This window comes from Oncorhynchus mykiss, unplaced genomic scaffold, assembly GCF_013265735.2.
Source record: "Oncorhynchus mykiss isolate Arlee unplaced genomic scaffold, USDA_OmykA_1.1 un_scaffold_120, whole genome shotgun sequence".
In the NCBI taxonomy this organism is placed as follows: domain Eukaryota; kingdom Metazoa; phylum Chordata; class Actinopteri; order Salmoniformes; family Salmonidae; genus Oncorhynchus; species Oncorhynchus mykiss.
The window spans coordinates 1,516,613-1,537,533 of record NW_023493661.1 but is presented as its reverse complement, the minus strand read 5'-3'; the positions used below and the strand labels follow the sequence as shown (position 1 = coordinate 1,537,533).

The window sequence follows — 20,921 nt, the reverse complement described above, 5'->3', positions numbered from 1 at the left end:
AAGATCAGCTAGATGCAGACGAGAGTGTCTGTCCATTGTGTTACTGTTGGACTAATGATTACACCCTAAGATCAGCTAGATGCAGACGAGAGTGTCTGTCCATTGTGTTACTGTTGGACTAATGATTACACCCTAAGATCAGCTAGATGCAGACGAGAGTGTCTGTCCATTGTGTTACTGTTGGACTAATGATTACACCCTACGATCAGCTAGATGCAGACGAGAGTGTCTGTCCATTGTGTCACTGTTGGACTAATGATTACACCCTAAGATCAGCTAGATGCAGACGAGAGTGTCTGTCCATTGTGTTACTGTTGGACTAATGATTACACCCTAAGATCAGCTAGATGCAGACGAGAGTGTCTGTCCATTGTGTCACTGTTGGACTAATGATTACACCCTAAGATCAGCTAGATGCAGACGAGAGTGTCTGTCCATTGTGTCACTGTTGGACTAATGATTACACCCTAAGATCAGCTAGATGCAGACGAGAGTGTCTGTCCATTGTGTCACTGTTGGACTAATGATTACACCCTAAGATCAGCTAGATGCAGACGAGAGTGTCTGTCCATTGTGTTACTGTTGGACTAATGATTACACCCTAAGATCAGCTAGATGCAGACGAGAGTGTCTGTCCATTGTGTTACTGTTTGTCACCTCCACCAACGTGTAAAATCTTTCATTCATAGATTGTAGCAGCCTCATTATGGGTATAGGGAAACACGTCAATATTATGTAGGAACCTAAACCCATCACTGTTACATTGAACTGGGTGAATATGAATGACAGTAACCTAAACCTGTCACTGTTACATTGAACTGGGTGAATATGAATGACAGTAACCTAAACCTGTCACTGTTACATTGAACTGGGTGAATATGAATGACAGTAACCTAAACCTGTCACTGTTACATTGAACTGGGTGAATATGAATGACAGTAACCTAAACCTGTCACTGTTACACTGAGCTGGGTGAATATGAATGACAGTAACCTAAACCCTATTGATGTTACATTGAACTGGGTGAATATGAATGACAGTAACCGTTCCCTCCCTCCCTCCCTCGCTCCCTCCATCCCTCCCTCTCTCTCGCTCCCTCCCTCCCTCCCTCGCTCGCTATTGTTGCCCTTTCATGTTGAAACACGAGCTCCATGGTCCACGACAGGTCCATTAAATACGAAACTAAAAGCTTTGATCATTCCTGTACCCAAATTCCTCTCTCCCTCCCTCTCTCTCCCTCCCTCCCTCCCTCCCTCCCTCCCTCCCTCCCTCCCTCCCTCCCTCCCTCCCTCCCTCCATTAAATACGAAACTAAAAGCTTTGATCATTCCTGTACCCAAATTCCTCTCTCGTCTGATCGAGAGGATTATGTTGTGTGTTTAATTGTGTGTTTAATTTACAGAAGGACTAGCGTCTGGTACACATCATTTGGATTGACTACCCTTCAGGTTATTTAAAATTCATGGCTTTCTTTAAAATGGATCTTTAATGAAGCACTAATAAATTCATGAATTCAAATTCAATGGTGGTAACCGGTGCCGACAATAATCAACATCAAACTATAACTAGGTACCGAGTGTAATTTACTATACATCTTTACATCATATTAACATCAGGAGAGACGAGAGGAGTCCAGACATCAGGATAGACTAGAGGAGTCCAGACATCAGGATAGACTAGAGGAGTCCAGACATCCAGGAGAGAGGAGTCCAGACATCCAGGAGAGAGGAGTCCAGACATCAGGAGAGACTAGAGGAGTCCAGACATCAGGAGAGACTAGAGGAGTCCAGACATCAGGAGAGACTAGAGGAGTCCAGACATCCAGGAGAGACTAGAGGAGTCCAGACATCAGGAGAGACTAGAGGAGTCCAGACATCAGGAGAGACTAGAGGAGTCCAGACATCAGGAGAGACTAGAGGAGTCCAGACATCAGGAGAGAGGAGTCCAGACATCAGGAGAGAGGAGTCCAGACATCAGGAGAGAGGAGTCCAGACATCAGGAGAGACTAGAGGAGTCCAGACATCAGGAGAGAGGAGTCCAGACATCAGGAGAGAGGAGTCCAGACATCAGGAGAGAGGAGTCCAGACATCAGGAGAGACTAGAGGAGTCCAGACATCAGGAGAGACTAGAGGAGTCCAGACATCAGGAGAGACTAGAGGAGTCCAGACATCAGGAGAGACTAGAGGAGTCCAGACATCAGGAGAGACTAGAGGAGTCCAGACATCAGGAGAGACTAGAGGAGTCCAGACATCAGGAGAGAGGAGTCCAGACATCAGGAGAGAGGAGTCCAGACATCAGGAGAGACTAGAGGAGTCCAGACATCAGGAGAGAGGAGTCCAGACATCAGGAGATAAAAATGTGCAGTTGTCTGTAGAAGTGGTCTGTTTAAATTCGGTTAGTGCTGATAAGGAACAAGGTTAACTTTCATTTGTATTCATCGTAATTAACTTAATCATTCCCAGGAGGAAGTAAGAGATCAAAGTGCATCGAGTGCCATAATAACCCCAGATGCTGTTGGAACAGCAAGTGCCATAATAACCCCAGATGCTGTTGGAACAGCAAGTGCCATAATAACCCCAGATGCTGTTGGAACAGCAAGTGCCATAATAACCCCAGATGCTGTTGGAACAGCAAGTGCCATAATAACCCCAGATGCTGTTGCAACAGCAAGTGCCATAATAACCCCAGATGCTGTTGGAACAGCAAGTGCCATAATAACCCCAGATGCTGTTGGAACAGCAAGTGCCATAATAACCCCAGATGCTGTTGGAACAGCAAGTGCCATAATAACCCCAGATGCTGTTGGAACAGCAAGTGCCATAATAACCCCAGATGCTGTTGGAACAGCAAGTGCCATAATAACCCCCAGATGCTGTTGGAACAGCAAGTGCCATAATAACCCCAGATGCTGTTGGAACAGCAAGTGCCATAATAACCCCAGATGCTGTTTTTCACAGCAAGTGCCATAATAAACCCAGATGCTGTTGGAACAGCAAGTGCCATAATAACCCCAGATGCTGTTGGAACAGCAAGTGCCATAATAACCCCAGATGCTGTTTTTCACAGCAAGTGCCATAATAAACCCAGATGCTGTTGGAACAGCAAGTGCCATAATAACCCCAGATGCTGTTGCAACAGCAAGTGCCATAATAACCCCAGATGCTGTTGGAACAGCAAGTGCCATAATAACCCCAGATGCTGTTGGAACAGCAAGTGCCATAATAACCCCAGATGCTGTTGCAACAGCAAGTGCCATAATAACCCCAGATGCTGTTGGAACAGCAAGTGCCATAATAACCCCAGATGCTGTTGGAACAGCAAGTGCCATAATAACCCCAGATGCTGTTTTTCACAGCAAGTGCCATAATAAACCCAGATGCTGTTGGAACAGCAAGTGCCATAATAACCCCAGATGCTGTTGGAACAGCAAGTGCCATAATAACCCCAGATGCTGTTTTTCACAGCAAGTGCCATAATAAACCCAGATGCTGTTGGAACAGCAAGTGCCATAATAACCCCAGATGCTGTTGCAACAGCAAGTGCCATAATAACCCCAGATGCTGTTGGAACAGCAAGTGCCATAATAACCCCAGATGCTGTTGGAACAGCAAGTGCCATAATAACCCCAGATGCTGTTGCAACAGCAAGTGCCATAATAACCCCAGATGCTGTTGGAACAGCAAGTGCCATAATAACCCCCAGATGCTGTTGCAACAGCATTTCTTGTGGTTGTATTTCTAGCAAAAGCCTCACTCTAGGGCCCGCTAGTCAACACTGTTATGATTATGGGCCTAAAGGGGAACGTTTCCTCAAGGCCCTGACCTTGGGGTCAGTCAATAATGGTTTTCAGAGGAAGCTGATCCTAGATCTGTATACTTAAGGTGCACGTCACCGAAGAAGAGAGATAAGATAAATGTTTGCTTTATTGTAAAGAACTTCCCGTTTGGAGGGAGGAATAAAATGAGCAGCACTCGAGGGTACGTCAACACTGATCATGTGATTTACTCGAACGGTTCAGAGAAAGCAAAAGCAAACTCATACTGATACCAAACTAGGAATATATATATATATATATATATATATATATATATATATATATATATATATAGGAAGCCTAGTGGTTAGACTAGTAACCGAAAGGTTGCAAGTTCAAATCCCCGAGATGACAAGGTAGAAATCTGTCATTCTGCCCCTGAACAAGGCAGTTAACCCACTGTTCCCCTGAACAAGGCAGTTAACCCACTGTTCCCCTGAACAAGGCAGTTAACCCACTGTTCCCCTGAACAAGGCAGTTAACCCACTGTTCCCCTGAACAAGGCAGTTAACCCACTGTTCCCCTGAATAAGGCAGTTAACCCACTGTTCCCCTGAACAAGGCAGTTAACCCACTGTTCCCCTGAACAAGGCAGTTAACCCACTGTTCCCCTGAACAAGGCAGTTAACCCACTGTTCCCCTGAACAAGGCAGTTAACCCACTGTTCCCCTGAACAAGGCAGTTAACCCACTGTTCCCCTGAACAAGGCAGTTAACCCACTGTTCCCCTGGACAAGACAGTTAACCCACTGTTCCCCTGAACAAGGCAGTTAACCCACTGTTCCACTGAACAAGGCAGTTAACCCGCTGTTCCCCTGAACAAGGCAGTTAACCCACTGTTCCCCTGATCAAGGCAGTTAACCCACTGTTCCCCGGTAGGCCGTCATTGTAAATAAGAATTTATTCTTAACTGACTTGCCTAGTTAAATAAAGGTAAAATATATATAAATAATATAGGACATGTAGGGTAATGTAGAGTCTACAGGACACGTAGGGTAATGTAGAGTCTACAGGACACGTAGGGTAATGTAGAGTCTACAGGACATGTAGGGTAATGTAGAGTCTACAGGACATGTAGGGTAATGTAGAGTCTACAGGACACGTAGGGTAATGTAGAGTCTACAGGACACGTAGGGTAATGTAGAGTCTACAGGACATGTAGGGTAATGTAGAGTCTACAGGACACGTAGGGTAATGTAGAGTCTACAGGACACATAGGGTAATGTAGAGTATAAATTACTCTGCAGATAGTCACTCCAGAGACACGAGCTCTGTTACACCATCTCTCCCTGTTTCACAGAAATGAAACACTCTCTCTACCACACACACACACACACACACACACACACACACACACACACACACTAGGGTCATTAGTGTCTTGTGACAGTTTTAAGTGATCCGTGTTTGTTTTGACAGTTTGTTGCAACAGTGTGTGTGTGTGTGTGTTAAGGACATCAGTGTTAGTTTGGTTAATGGATAAAACATAACCCCTATTCATGCTGAATAATGGGAACCTGGGTTTGAAAATCACTGAGGCTCGTACATTTTAACTACTGTGACTTCAACACAGCACGCAGAACTTAAAATAACTTAAAAGAAGACCGTTTGGAACATGCAACATAGGACGTTACTATATTATTACCTACTGTAAACCTGTAGGCCTACAGTATTCAGTCTACTGTAAACCTGTAGGCCTACAGTATTCAGTCTACTGTAAACCTGTAGGCCTACAGTATTCAGTCTACTGTAAACATGTAGGCCTACAGTATTCAGTCTACTGTAAACCTGTAGGCCTATAGTATTCAGTCTACTGTAAACCTGTAGGCCTACAGTATTCAGTCTACTGTAAACCTGTAGGCCTACAGTATTCAGTCTACTGTAAACCTGTAGGCCTATAGTATTCAGTCTACTGTAAACCTGTAGACCTACAGTATTCAGTCTACTGTAAACCTGTAGGCCTACAGTATTCAGTCTACTGTAAACCTGTAGGCCTATAGTATTCAGCCTACTGTAAACCTGTAGGCCTACAGTATTCAGTCTACTGTAAACCTGTAGGCCTACAGTATTCAGTCTACTGTAAACCTGTAGGCCTATAGTATTCAGTCTACTGTAAACCTGTAGGCCTACAGTATTCAGTCTACTGTAAACCTGTAGGCCTACAGTATTCAGTCTACTGTAAACCTGTAGGCCTACAGTATTCAGTCTACTGTAAACCTGTAGGCCTACAGTATTCAGTCTACTGTAAACCTATAGGCCTACAGTATTCATTCTACTGTAAACCTGTAGGCCTACAGTATTCAGTCTACTGTAAACCTGTAGGCCTACAGTATTCAGTCTACTGTAAACCTGTAGGCCTATAGTATTCAGTCTACTGTAAACCTGTAGGCCTACAGTATTCAGTCTACTGTAAACCTGTAGGCCTATAGTATTCAGCCTACTGTAAACCTGTAGGCCTACAGTATTCAGTCTACTGTAAACCTGTAGGCCTACAGTATTCAGTCTACTGTAAACCTGTAGGCCTACAGTATTCAGTCTACTGTAAACCTGTAGGCCTACAGTATTCAGTCTACTGTAAACCTGTAGGCCTATAGTATTCAGTCTACTGTAAACCTGTAGGCCTACAGTATTCAGTCTGCTGTAAACCTGTAGGCCTACAGTATTCAGTCTACTGTAAACCTGTAGGCCTACAGTATTCAGTCTACTGTAAACCTGTAGGCCTACAGTATTCAGTCTACTGTAAACCTGTAGGCCTATAGTATTCAGTCTACTGTAAACCTGTAGGCCTATAGTATTCAGCCTACTGTAAACCTGTAGGCCTATAGTATTCAGTCTACTGTAAATCTGTAGGCCTATAGTATTCAGTCTACTGTAAACCTGTAGGCCTATAGTATTCAGTCTACTGTAAACCTGTAGGCCTATAGTATTCAGTCTACTGTAAATCTGTAGGCCTATAGTATTCAGCCTACTGTAAACCTGTAGGCCTATAGTATTCAGTCTACTGTAAATCTGTAGGCCTATAGTATTCAGTCTACTGTAAATCTGTAGGCCTATAGTATTCAGTCTACTGTAAACCTGTAGGCCTATAGTATTCAGTCTACTGTAAACCTGTAGGCCTATAGTATTCAGTCTACTGTAAATCTGTAGGCCTATAGTATTCAGTCTACTGTAAACCTGTAGGCCTATAGTATTCAGTCTACTGTAAATCTGTAGGCCTATAGTATTCAGTCTACTGTAAACCTGTAGGCCTATAGTATTCAGTCTACTGTAAACCTGTAGGCCTACAGTATTATACACTGCTCAAAAAAATAAAGGGAACACTTAAACAACACAATGTAACTCCAAGTCAATCACACTTCTGTGAAATCAAACTGTCCACTTAGGAAGCAACACTGATTGACAATACATTTCACATGCTGTTGTGCAAATGGAATAGACAACAGGTGGAAATTATAGGCAATTAGCAAGACACCCCCCAATAAAGGAGTGGTTGTGCAGGTGGTGACCACAGACCACTTCTCAGTTCCTATGCTTCCTGGCTGATGTTTTGGTCACTTTTGAATGCTGGCGGTGCTTTCACTCTAGTGGTAGCATGAGACGGAGTCTACAACCCACACAAGTGGCTCAGGTAGTGCAGCTCATCCAGGATGGCACATCAATGCAAGCTGTGGCAAGAAGGTTTGCTGTGTCTGTCAGCGTAGTGTCCAGAGCATGTAGGCGCTACCAGGAGACAGGCCAGTACATCAGGAGACGTGGAGGAGGCCGTAAGAGGGCAACAACCCAGCAGCAGGACCGCTACCTCCGCCTTTGTGCAAGGAGGAGCAGGAGCACTGCCAGAACCCTGCAAAATGACCTCCAGCAGGCCACAAATGTGCATGTGTCTGCTCAAACGGTCAGAAACAGACTCCATGAGGGTGGTGTGAGGGCCCGACGTCCACAGGTGGGGGTTGTGCTTACAGCCCAACACCGTGCAGGACGTTTGGCATTTGCCAGAGAACACCAAGATTGGCAAATCCGCCACAGATGAAAGCAGGTTCACACTGAGCACATGTGACAGACGTGACAGTCTGGAGACGCCGTGGAGAATGTTCTGCTGTCAGCAGTTCCTGCAAGAGGAAGGCATTGATGCTATGGACTGGCCTGCCCATTCCCCAGACCTGAATCCAATTGAGCACATCTGGGACATCATGTCTCGCTCCATCCACCAACGCCACGTTGCACCACAGACTGTCCAGGAGTTGGCGGATGCTTTAGTCCAGGTCTGGGAGGAGATCCCTCAGGAGACCATCCGCCACCTCATCAGGAGCATGCCCAGGCGTTGTAGGGAGGTCATACAGGCACGTGGAGGCCACACACACTACTGAGCCTCATTTTGACTTGTTTTAAGGACATGACATCAAAGTTGGATCAGCCTGTAGTGTGGTTTTCCACTTTCATTTTCAGTGTGACTCCAAATCCAGACCTCCATGGGTTGATACATTTGATTTCCATTGATAATTTTTGTGTGATTTTGTTGTCAGCACATTCAACTATGTAAAGACAAAAGTATTTAATAAGAATATTTCATTCATTCAGATCTAGGATGTGTTATTTTAGTGTTCCCTTTATTTTTTTGAGCAGTGTATTAGTGATGTCACTCTTGCTGCTGGTGATTCTCTGATCCACGCAGACGACACCATTCTGTATACATCCGGCCCTTCTTTGGACACCGTATTAACAAACCTCCATAAGAGCTTCAATGTCATACAACTCTTCTTCCGTGGTCTCCAACTGCTCTTAAAAGCTAGTAAAACTAAATGCATGCTCTTCAACCGATCGCTACCTGCACCTACCCGCCCGTCCAGCATCACTACTCTGGACGGTTCTGACTTAGAATACGTGGACAACTACAAATACCCAGGTGTCTGGTTAGACTGTAAACTCTCCTTCCAGACCCATATCAAACATCTTCAATCCTAAATTAAATCTAGAATCGGCTTCCTACTTTGCAACAAATCCTCCTTCACTCATGCTGCCAAACATACCCTTGTAAAACTGACCATCCTACCAATCCTCGACTTCGGCGACGTCACTCAGCAAATTGGATGCAGTCTATCACAGTGCCATCCGTTTTGTCACCAAAGCCCCATATACTACCAACCACTGCGACCTGTACGCTCTCGTTGGCTGGCCCTCGCTTCATACTCGTCGCCAAACCCACTGGCTCCATGTCATCTACAAGTCTCTAGGTAAAGCCCTGCCTTATCTCAGCTCACTGGTCACCATAGCAGCACCCACCCGTAGCACGTGCTCCAGCAGGTATATCTCTCTGGTCATCCCCAAAACCAATTATTTCTTTGGCCGCCTCTCCTTCCAGTTGTCTGCTGCCAATGACTGGAACGAACTACAAAAATCTCTGAAACTGGAAACACTTATCTCCCTCACTAGCTTTAAGCACCAACTGTCAGAGCAGCTCACAGATTACTGCACCTGTACATAGCCCACCTATAATTTAGCCCAAACAACTACCTCTCCCCCTACTGTATTTATTTATTTTGCTCCTTTGCACCCCCATTATTTATATCTCTACTTTGCACATTCTTCCACTGCAAATCTACCATTCCAGTGTTTTACTTGCTATATTGTATTTACCTTGCCACCAAGGCCTTTTTTTGCATTTACCTCCCTTCTCACCTCATTTGCTCACATCGTATATAGACTTACAATTATTTTACGCAAACCAGACTGCACCATTCTCTTTTTTTTAAATGTTCTTTTACGGAAAAACGTTTCAAATGATTTATATTTTTACTTTTGATACTTACGTATATTTAAAAAAATAAATAAATAAATACTTTTAGACTTTTACTCAAGTAGACAGACGACTTCTGTCATGAACGTTTAAAAAAGATGATGTAAAAAGCAGTTCCGAAAACCATCGGCCGCTTCTCCGAATGTGGTCACTAGTATATTATGGGGGAAGGGCATCAGATAAACTGAAACTGACGTGGATTCCTGCTTCACAACGACACTGTTTGAAAAGTGAAGAGACTGGTTATTTTTCTGTGAAGCGACAGTTTTACTATAAATGTTGACTGGAAGCGAAACCCGCCAGAGAGAAGCTAGAGAGACACCCCTGGCGGAGAGGACAGTTACTGAGGATTTCTCAGAAACGGTGTTCACTTTAAAACGAAAGCGAAACGGATGTGTGTTGGTGTAGTGTACGGTCCTGAAGGTTTATTTAGCTCCTTACCGATCACCAGCGGACAGATGATCAAACCAACAAGGAGAGAGAGAGGCCGTGACAGACAATGTGGATATACTATACCGTCGGAGTACCGCGTCTTCTCTCTACTAGTCTGGACGTTTATTGATGATCAATAACAGGATTAATACCGCTGGGATTCTGTGATTAAAAACGGATTCTGCGTCGGAAAATATAAAAAGTGCATCAGAAAAAAAAAAAACGACATTGCACTCGTTTTGCAAAACGGTAAGAATATTTTTACATGGCTGCCTATTGCGGATTTGACCTTCTTTCAAATAGATTTGAGTTTTGTTTCGCAACACTGACTATTGTGCAATTCAATTGCGCCGTAATAAAGCAACCTGACAATACACCATTTTCTACATAATAAATGACATATTGTCATAAAATACATTTTTTTGGGGGGGGGACTAGACAACAGTCAACAGGACCACCAGCATAATATACTCATTTAAAACATGATTCCCCATTTGCTTTATAGCGGTAAGGTTGGGGCCAGTGAAACAGGACGAACTTAGGACACATATACTACTAATATCTACTGCCATATAAACTACAGCATTATTGTCTGGAGTCTAGTTAACTGTGAACAGCTTTTAGAGTTGGGATGGTTTAAATCAACGTCAATTTACTTCGCTAGGACGGAGAATGTTTAGAATCCACGTTTGTTCTCTTGGCAACAGTTGTCATGTTTTAAAGGTTTGACCCAACATCTGGGGGACTATCGGTTAGTTAAATAGTTGGTAGGCAGACAGATACAGACAGACCCGGTAGGCAGATACAGACAGACCCGGCAGGTGGGTAGGTAGGCAGATACAGACAGACCAGGTAGGTAGGTAGGCAGATACAGACAGACCAGGTAGGTTGGTAGGTAGGCAGATACAGACAGACCAGGTAGGTAGGTAGGCAGGTAGGTAGGCAGATACAGACAGACCAGGTAGGTTGGTAGGTAGGCAGATACAGACAGACCAGGTAGGTAGGTAGGTTGGTAGGTAGGCAGATACAGACAGACCAGTTAGGTAGGTAGGTAGGCAGATACAGACAGACCAGGTAGGTAGGTAGGTTGGTAGGCAGGCAGGCAGATACAGACAGACCAGGTAGGTAGGTTGGTAGGCAGGCAGGCAGATACAGACAGACCAGGTAGGTAGGTTGGTAGGTAGGCAGGCAGATACAAACAGACCAGGTAGGTAGGTTGGTAGGTAGGCAGATACAGACAGACCAGGTAGGTAGGTTGGTAGGTAGGCAGGCAGATACAGACAGACCAGGTAGGTTGGTAGGTAGGCAGGCAGATACAGATAGACCCGGTAGGTTGGCAGGTAGGCAGGCAGGCAGATACAGACAGACCCGGTAGGTTGGCAGGTAGACCGGCAGGTAGGCAGGCAGATACAGATAGACCCGGTAGGTTGGCAGGTAGGCAGGCAGGCAGATACAGATAGAACCGGTAGGTAGGTAAGCAGGCAGATACAGACAGACCCGGTAGGTTGGCAGGTAGACAGACAGATACAGACAGACCCGGTAGGTAGGCAGGTAGACAGACAGACTCGGAAGGTAGGCAGGTAGACAGACAGACGGCTGTAATGTTCTCTGATGTTGTGGTTGTAACTCACGGCGCGTCACAGCGCTGTGTCGACGTCTAACATTGATGTCATTGTACATAATTACTGACTTCTAGATAGACAGCTGTTTCTTAGCCTCGGCATGGGGCCTGTTAGGCTGGGTCTCTGTAAAGCACTTTGTGACCACGAGGCCACTGAGGTACAAACAAACTAACAGTTAACGGTGATAACTGTAGACATTTTAGGCAGGTTTCCATTGAGCCGGGTTTAATTAGACAAACAACATATATATATATATATATGAGAGAGAGAGACAGATATTTCACTTTATATATTCACTTTATATATTATTTACCTCACTTGCTTTGGCAATGTTAACACGTTTCCCATGCCAATAAAGCCCTTGAATTGAATTGAGAGAGAGAGACAGAGAGAGAGAGACAGAGAGAGAGAGAGACAGAGAGAGACAGAGAGAGAGAGAGAGAGACAGAGAGACAGAGAGAGACAGAGAGACAGAGAGAGACAGAGAGACAGAGAGAGACAGAGAGACAGAGAGAGAGAGAGACAGAGAGAGAGACAGAGAGAGAGAGACAGAGAGAGAGAGACAGAGAGAGAGACAGAGAGACAGAGAGAGAGAGAGAGAGAGAGAGGAGAGAGAGAGGTGTCATGGAAACGGTAGAGATAGGAGACATTTTCCAAAGGTCGACAACATTTTATCCGTTGAACAGGGGTGGATTTTTCTATCTGTCTAACTTTCTTTATTAAAAAAACCCAAAACAAATGATGATCGAAACTGTGTATTTATTTATTTTATTTTTTTAAATAAAATAATTGCTTTCGACTTGCTTTTCAATGAGAATGACAGATCTATAGTTCACATTTCTTACATATTTACAGTGTTAAATGGAAACGCACCATAGTAGGCAGCTGTCATTCTATTTTCTACGGAAAACTTTTCTAAATGTTGATTAAAAAAAATATATATTAAAATAAATAATCACTGGACAAGTTAATGGAAACATAGATCTTATCAGAAGTGGTAGTAGTAGTCGTGGTCTGACGGTCTCTATCTCTCTCTTAGGATGCCAGGGAACTGTGTAGCGATGGGAGAGGGTTGGGACCGCTCTCCCCTGTAGGATGGTCGCTCACAGCGCTGTGGAAGAACAAGACACAACAACAAAAGCACCATCGTCATCGTCATCACCTTCTAGACCTCTAGGCGCCTCCTCCACCTTCCTCTCGACTCCACACTCGGACCACCACACAACCTCACCACCACCATCATCATCGTCATCGTCATCATCAGTCTCCCAGTCACACCGTCCGCGCCCATCCAACCAGTGTGTGGCGTCCCCTATCCCAGGACCAGACCTGTTAGACCACCAGCCCCCTCTTCCCCTCCTGGACCCAGTGCCCACCCACTTTCCTCTGTTCCCCTGCAAGGTAGACTTCCTGTTGATCACTCGGACGGCCGCCATGTTGGAACGTTCCGGCTTCTACTGGGGCCCGCTAGGAGTGGAGGAGGTAATTACACAATCTTATCAATTTATCTGATCAGAACCTGGTTTCCTCTCGAGGTTTTCTTCCTCGGTTTTCTGGGCCTTTCTAGGGAGTCTTATTTCCTAGGTTTTCTGGGCCTTTCTAGGGGAGTGTTATTTCCTAGGTTTTCTGGGCCTTTCTAGGGAGTTTTATTTCCTAGGTTTTCTGGGCCTTTCTAGGGGAGTTTTATTTCCTCGGTTTTCTGGGCCTTTCTAGGGGAGTTTTATTTCCTAGGTTTTCTGGGCCTTTCTAGGGGAGTTTTATTTCCTCGGTTTTCTGGGCCTTTCTAGGGGAGTTTTATTTCCTAGGTTTTCTGGGCCTTTCTAGGGGAGTTTTATTTCCTCGGTTTTCTGGGCCTTTCTAGGGGAGTTTTATTTCCTCGGTTTCCTGGGCCTTTCTAGGGGAGTTTTATTTCCTTGGTTTTCTGGGCCTTTCTAGGGGAGTTTTATTTCCTCGGTTTTCTGGGCCTTTCTAGGGGAGTTTTATTTCCTCGGTTTCCTGGGCCTTTCTAGGGGAGTTTTATTTCCTAGGTTTTCTGGGCCTTTCTAGGGGAGTTTTATTTCCTCAGTTTTCTGGGCCTTTCTAGGGGAGTTTTATTTCCTAGGTTTCCTGGGCCTTTCTAGGGGAGTTTTATTTCCTCGGTTTTCTGGGCCTTTCTAGGGGAGTTTTATTTCCTCGGTTTTCTGGGCCTTTCTAGGGGAGTTTTATTTCCTCGTTTTCCTGGGCCTTTCTAGGGGAGTTTTATTTCCTCGGTTTCCTGGGCCTTTCTAGGGGAGTTTTATTTCCTCGGTTTTCTGGGCCTTTCTAGGGGAGTTTTATTTCCTCGGTTTCCTGGGCCTTTCTAGGGGAGTTTTATTTCCTCGGTTTTCTGGGCCTTTCTAGGGGAGTTTTATTTCCTCGGTTTTCTGGGCCTTTCTAGGGGAGTTTTATTTCCTCGCCACCGTGCTTCTACATCTGCATTTCTTGCTGTTGTTTCGGGTTTCTGTATAAGCACAAAAAAGGCTTTATAAAAATACATTTGATTGATTGATCAAATGTTATTTATATAAACCTTTCACAACAATAATTGTCAGAGTAAAGGAACAGAGACAGCTGTCATTAATGTATTAAACTGATAAATAAGAGATTTCAAAATCCAACGAGATCAACATGTAGTTAAAGGAGAAGTCATTTTTTTATTTTACAACCAAATCTTTTTGATGTTAATTCTGTCCTCCTCCTCCTCCTCCTCTCGCAGGCTCACAATCGACTGAAGGACGTTGCCACGGGAACATTCTTGATCCGGGACAGTCGTCAGACAGACGTCTTCTTCACGCTGTCCTATCGCGCGGCCAACGGCCCGGTCAGCGTACGCATCGTCTATAAGGGACAACGGTTCAGCCTGGCAGGAAGTGAGCACTCTTTCCCCTGCCTCTTCCTCCTGCTCGAACACTACATTAATTCCTCTAAGAAAAGCCTGACCGTTCCGTACAGGAAGCAGCGCCCTACGCTCCAGGAACTGTGCAGGAAACAGGTCGCGGAGTCGTGTGGCGGTGAGGTGGAACGGGTCGCCAGGGTCCCCGTCAACCCAGTCCTAAAACACTTCCTGTTAGAGTTCCCGTACAGGATATGATGTCACAGGGGATGCCGTTGAGGCGGGACTGATTTGGATCGGGTCGGTACTGAAGGGTACATACAGGATATGATGTCACAGGGGATGCCGTTGAGGCGGGACTTGATTTGGATCGGTTGCTTTGAAACTAGAGACCGGGTCGTGGTTAGAAACGAGGTCAGAGTTCAAAACCGCACCCTATTCTCTAAACGGTGCACTACTCGACAGGGTCATAGGTCACACTTGGTTTGGGTTTATCCGGTTTGGTGGTGGTCCCTGGAGGATTTTAAGGGACCGTATATATGTGGACCACAACAACAGGTTATGGAGCGACTGCATTAAAGAACCACCACCGGGGGTTCTGGTTGTGTTCTGATCCGGGTCGCTGACCCTGTGAGGTGGACGGTTTGATTAGTGGACTGGTTCTGCCGTTGTAGGCAGGGCTGGGTTCGCTGTAGCACGACAACTCAAGCACAGCATCAATACTTTACAATGTTTACAATGTTGTTTACAAACTTTACAACGACCAGGAATGTTTACGCTACACAATATTACAGTACTGTATGTATAACTGTGTACTCTCTGGTACTAACAGGTATAACTGTGTACTCTCTGGTACTAACAGGTATAACTGTGTACTCTCTGGTACTAATGGGTATAACTTTGTATTATGTAGTACTGCCGGGTACAACTGTGTACTCTCTGGTACTAATGGGTATAACTGTGTACTCTCTAGTACTAATGGGTATAACTGTGTACTATGTAGTACTGGCGGGTATAACTGTGTACTCTCTGGTACTAACAGGTATAACTGTGTACTATGTAGTACTAATGAGTATAACTGTGTACTATGTAGTACTAATGAGTATAACTGTGTACTATGCATCATATCTGCTGTGCAGACTACCTCTAGGGGTGTTTTCATGGATAATAAATATGACATATATATATTTCAGCCCCGTCTTCCTGTCGGTCTGTGTGTTGCTGTTAGACAATATTTTATTCTCTAATGCGCCTTATCAGTTAACAACAAATTCTTATTTTACAATGACGGTCCTACCCCCCCCAGACAGAGACGGAAAGACAGAGAGACGGACGGACAGACAGAGAGACGGACAGACAGAGAGACGGAGAGACAGAGAGACGGACAGACAGAGAGACGGAGAGACAGAGAGACGGAGAGACAGAGAGACGGACAGACAGAGAGACGGACAGAGAGACAGACAGGTGTAACAGACAGAGAGACAGGTATAACAGACAGAGACAGGTATAACAGACAGACAGAGAGACAGTGTGTGTGGTTGCTGTGACAACACTGGGTACAGTAGGTAACCGCAGTGACACATCAATGTGACAGATGGGCTGAGCTATGATAGTAAACGCTCTGTGTGTGTGTGTGTGTGGTGTGTGTGTGTGGTGTGTGGGGGGGTCTATTACAGGAACATGTAGAGAAGTGAAGAATCAGAAGGTCTGTCAGTAAAATATGTTTCTGTCAGAAGAAGGGAGGGGCCGGGTACCAGAATGTCTCGGCGTGTGGGTGGTGTTTCTGTGTGTGGTGTGTGTGTGTGTGTGGTGTGTGTGTGTGGTTAGTCAGAACGGCCAGTAATGACTAATAAAGGTGAAAGGTCGATAACCTTCGTTGTAAATGATCTGATAATAATGACGAGGAGGGAAACACAAACCTGTCAAATGATGACTGGTCACATGACTATCAGATGATTAAATACAGAACCAGAACCAATACAGAACCAGGACCAATACAGAACAAGGACCAATACAGAACCAGAACCAATACAGAACCAGGACCAATACAGAACAAGGACCAATACAGAACCAGGACCAATACAGAACCAGGACCAATACAGAACCAGGACCAAACCGTAGATCAAATAATGCTGAGATTGTGTGTGTGTGTGTTTCATTCATAGTATTTCAGGTTTAGAGAAGTGAAGAGTTTCAGGTGTTGGACAGAGTTCTGTGGAAGTCCACACACACACACACACACACACACACACACACACACACACACACACACACACACAATCTCAGCATTATTTGATCAACGGTTCCCCAGAATTCTCTAAAAAGGAGCCTTGTTCTCTCTCTCCGTCTGGCAATGTGGAGACACAAACCCAGTCACTGATGTAGAACACCAGGTGTGCTGTTTATACATGGGATTTCCCTGATGTCGTCATTATCACTGAGCCGTTCATATTCATATCTCTCTTCTGTCTCCCCTCCTTTCTCTCCTCTCTCTGTCTCTCCTCCATTCCTCTATCCTCCCCTTTAAACTCTGTCTCCCCTCCATTCCTCTATCCTCCCCTTTAATCTCTGTCTCCCCTCCATTCCTCTATCCTCCCCTTTAATCCCTGTCTCCCCTCCATTCCTCTATCCTCTCCTTTAATCCCTGTCTCTCCTCCATTCCTCTATCCTCCCCTTTAATCTCTGTCTCTCCTCCATTCCTCTATCCTCCCCTTTAATCTCCGTCCCCTTTCTTTCCTCACTCTGCCTCCTTTCTCTCCTCTGTCTCCCCTCCTTTCCTCTCTGTCTCCTTTCTCTCCTCTCTGTCTCCTTTCTCTCCTCTCTGTCTCCTCTCATTTCCTTTCTTTCCTCTCTGTCTCCTTTCTCTCTGTCTCCTTTCTCTCCTCACTCTGTCTCCTCTCCTTTCTCTCCTCACTCTGCCTCCTTTCTTTCCTCTGTCTCCTCTGTCTCCTCTCTGTCTCCTTTCTCTCCTCTCTCTGTCTCCTTTCTCTCCTCTCTGTCTCCTTTCACTCCTCTCTCTGTCTCCCCTGCTATGTAGGCCTGTCTTACCAATTCAATAATATTGGGGCTTGTTCCAACATTGAAGCCGACGCGGTTTCAGGAGACCATTTTGTCGTCATAACGACACATTATTATTTGGTAGATCAGTCAGTTCAGTAACAATTTACCCAAAATGCATCACACAATGACATGATCTGGAACACAAGCCCTCTTTAAGAGCTGTGGTTAGACACACACATCACACGCACTTAGCAGCCTTCGATTACCAGGAACACACACACACACGTTTCCCTGAAGAGACTAAGACAGAACAGAACAAACAGCCGGTGACAGACCACATGAAAACACAGTTTGGTTCTCTTTCCATCTCTCGCTACTGTGATGTACAGTTCTCTATCCTCCTCGTCTCTCTCTCTACTGTGATGTACAGTTCTCTATCCTCCTCGTCTCTCTCTCTACTGTGATGTACAGTTCTCTATCCTCCTCGTCTTAATGCATCTTTCTCTCTCTGTGCGTGTGTGAGAGACAATCCCAGTCTAACAGGTCTCTTCTTGTCACTCTGTAGCTCCGTGGTGGGACCTCTCCCCTCCCCCTCACCTCCTCTCTTTCCTGTCTTCTAGGCCACGCTGCGGAGAAAGAGAGACAGGCAGAGAGATGGAGAGACAGAGACATATTTGCATCTTATTGAAAGAAGTTGAACCAAAACATCCCTTATAGAGCTAGCTAGGTATTCTAACCAAGTTGACGTCTCTGAAACATCCCTTATAGAGCTAGCTAGGTATTCTAACCATGTTGACGTCTCTGAAACATCCCTTATAGAGCTAGCTAGGTATTCTAACCATGCTGTGTCTCTGAAACATCCCTTATAGAGCTAGCTAGGTATTCTAACCAAGTTGACGTCTCTGAAACATCCCTTATAGAGCTAGCTAGGTATTCTAACCAAGCTGTGTCTCTGAAACATCCCTTATAGAGCTAGCTAGGTATTCTAACCATGTTGTGTCTCTGAAACATCCCTTATAGAGCTAGCTAGGTATTCTAACCAAGCTGTGTCTCTGAAACATCCCTTATAGAGCTAGCTAGGTATTCTAACCAAGCTGTGTTTCTGAAACATCCCTTATAGAGCTAGCTAGGTATTCTAACCAAGCTGTGTCTCTGAAACATCCCTTATAGAGCTAGCTAGGTATTCTAACCAAGCTGTGTCTCTGAAACATCCCTTATAGAGCTAGCTAGGTATTCTAACCAAGCTGTGTCTCTGAAACATCCCTTATAGAGCTAGCTAGGTATTCTAACCAAGCTGTGTCTCTGAAACAGCCCTTATAGAGCTAGCTAGGTATTCTAACCATGTTGTGTCTCTGAAACATCCCTTATAGAGCTAGCTAGGTATTCTAACCAAGCTGTGTCTCTGAAACATCCCGTATAGAGCTAGCTAGGTATTCTAACCAAGCTGTGTCTCTGAAACATCCCTTATAGAGCTAGCTAGGTATTCTAACCAAGCTGTGTCTCTGAAACATCCCTTATAGAGCTAGCTAGGTATTCAAACCAAGTTGTGTCTCTGAAACATCCCTTATAGAGCTAGCTAGGTATTCTAACCAAGCTGTGTCTCTGAAAAATCCCTTATAGAGCTAGCTAGGTATTCTAACCAAGTTGACGTCTGAAACATCCCTTATAGAGCTAGCTAGGTATTCTACACATGTTGTGTCTCTGAAACATCCCTTATAGAGCTAGCTAGGTATTCTAACCAAGCTGTGTCTCTGAAACATCCCTTATAGAGCTAGCTAGGTATTCTAACCAAGCTGTGTCTCTGAAACATCCCTTATAGAGCTAGCTAGGTATTCTAACCAAGCTGTGTCTCTGAAACATCCCTTATAGAGCTAGCTAGGTATTCTAACCAAGCTGTGTCTCTGAAACATCCCTTATAGAGCTAGCTAGGTATTCTAACCAAGCTGTGTCTCTGAAACATCCCTTATAGAGCTAGCTAGGTATTCTAACCAAGCTGTGTCTCTGAAACATCCCTTATAGAAATAGCTAGGTATTCTACACATGTTGTGTCTCTGAAACATCCCTTATAGAGCTAGCTAGGTATTCTAACCAAGCTGTGTCTCTGAAACATCCCTTATAGAGCTAGCTAGGTATTCTAACCAAGCTGTGTCTCTGAAACATCCCTTATAGAGCTAGCTAGGTATTCTAACCAAGCTGTGTCTCTGAAACATCCCTTATAGAGCTAGCTAGGTATTCACACCACAGTACTACCTAACACACCACAGCACTACCTAACACACCACAGTACTACCTAACACACCACAGTACTACCTAACACACCACAGTACTACCTAACACACCACAGCACTATCTAACACACCACAGCACTACCTAACACACCACAGCACTACCTAACACACCACAGCACTACCCAACACACCACAGTACTACCTAACACACCACAGTACTACCTAACACACCACAGTACTACCTAACACACCACAGTACTACCTAACACACCACAGTACTACCTAACACACCACAGCACTACCTAACACACCACAGTACTACCTAACACACCACAGTACTATAGGTTTAACACACCACAGTACTACCTAACACACCACAGTACTATAGGTTTAACACACCACAGTACTACCTAACACACCACAGCACTACCTAACACACCACAGTACTACCTAACACACCACAGTACTACCTAACACACCACAGTACTACCCAACACACCACAGCACTACCTAACACACCACAGCACTACCTAACACACCACAGCACTACCTAACACACCACAGCACTACCTAACACACCACAGCACTACCTAACACACCACAGCACTACCTAACACACCACAGCACTACCTAACACACCACAGCACTACCTAACACACCACAGTACTACCTAACACACCACAGTACTACCTAACACACCACAGTACTACCTAACACACCACAGCACTACCTAACACACCACAGCACTACCTAACACACCACAGCACTACCTAACACACCACAGTACTACAGGTCCAAGTCAGTAGAATCATTTATTACAGATTTTTAATTCATTTCTTTGTTGGTAATGTAACATGAATTACAGGTTTAAAAGCTGATAGCATTTACAGAGCATACAAACTTACTGAAACACTAGAGCCTAGAGGGAGGGGGGAGGGGGGAGAGAGCATACAAACTTACTGAAACACTAGAGACAGACTTTACTAAGCAGGGAGCATATTTACACTATGGGCAGAGGGGGGTAGGGGGGAGAGAGAAAGAGAGAAAGAGGGGGAAAGAGAGAGAGGGAGAGAGAGGGGGAAAGAGAGAGGGAGAGAGAGGGGGAAAGAGAGAGGGAGAGAAAGGGGGGAAGAGAGGGAGAGAGTAGGAGAGAGAGTGAGTGGGAGAGAGAGAGAGAGAGAGAGAG

At 44.9% G+C, this 20,921-nt stretch overlaps 1 protein-coding gene across 2 annotated transcripts; it reads left to right on the top strand.

Moving 5' to 3' along the window:
• Positions 1-9,929: 9,929 nt before the first annotated feature.
• Positions 9,930-15,699, top strand: socs1 (suppressor of cytokine signaling 1). 2 transcript variants are annotated; one of them, XR_005041653.1, is made up of 4 exons: positions 9,930-10,283; positions 12,696-13,138; positions 14,391-15,309; positions 15,340-15,699. XR_005041653.1 is itself a non-coding variant. In NM_001146166.1 (3 exon segments), coding segments are annotated over 2 exon segments (762 nt in total). In that variant the 5' UTR covers positions 10,114-10,283; positions 12,696-12,751; the 3' UTR covers positions 14,766-15,699.
• Positions 15,700-20,921: the final 5,222 nt, after the last annotated feature.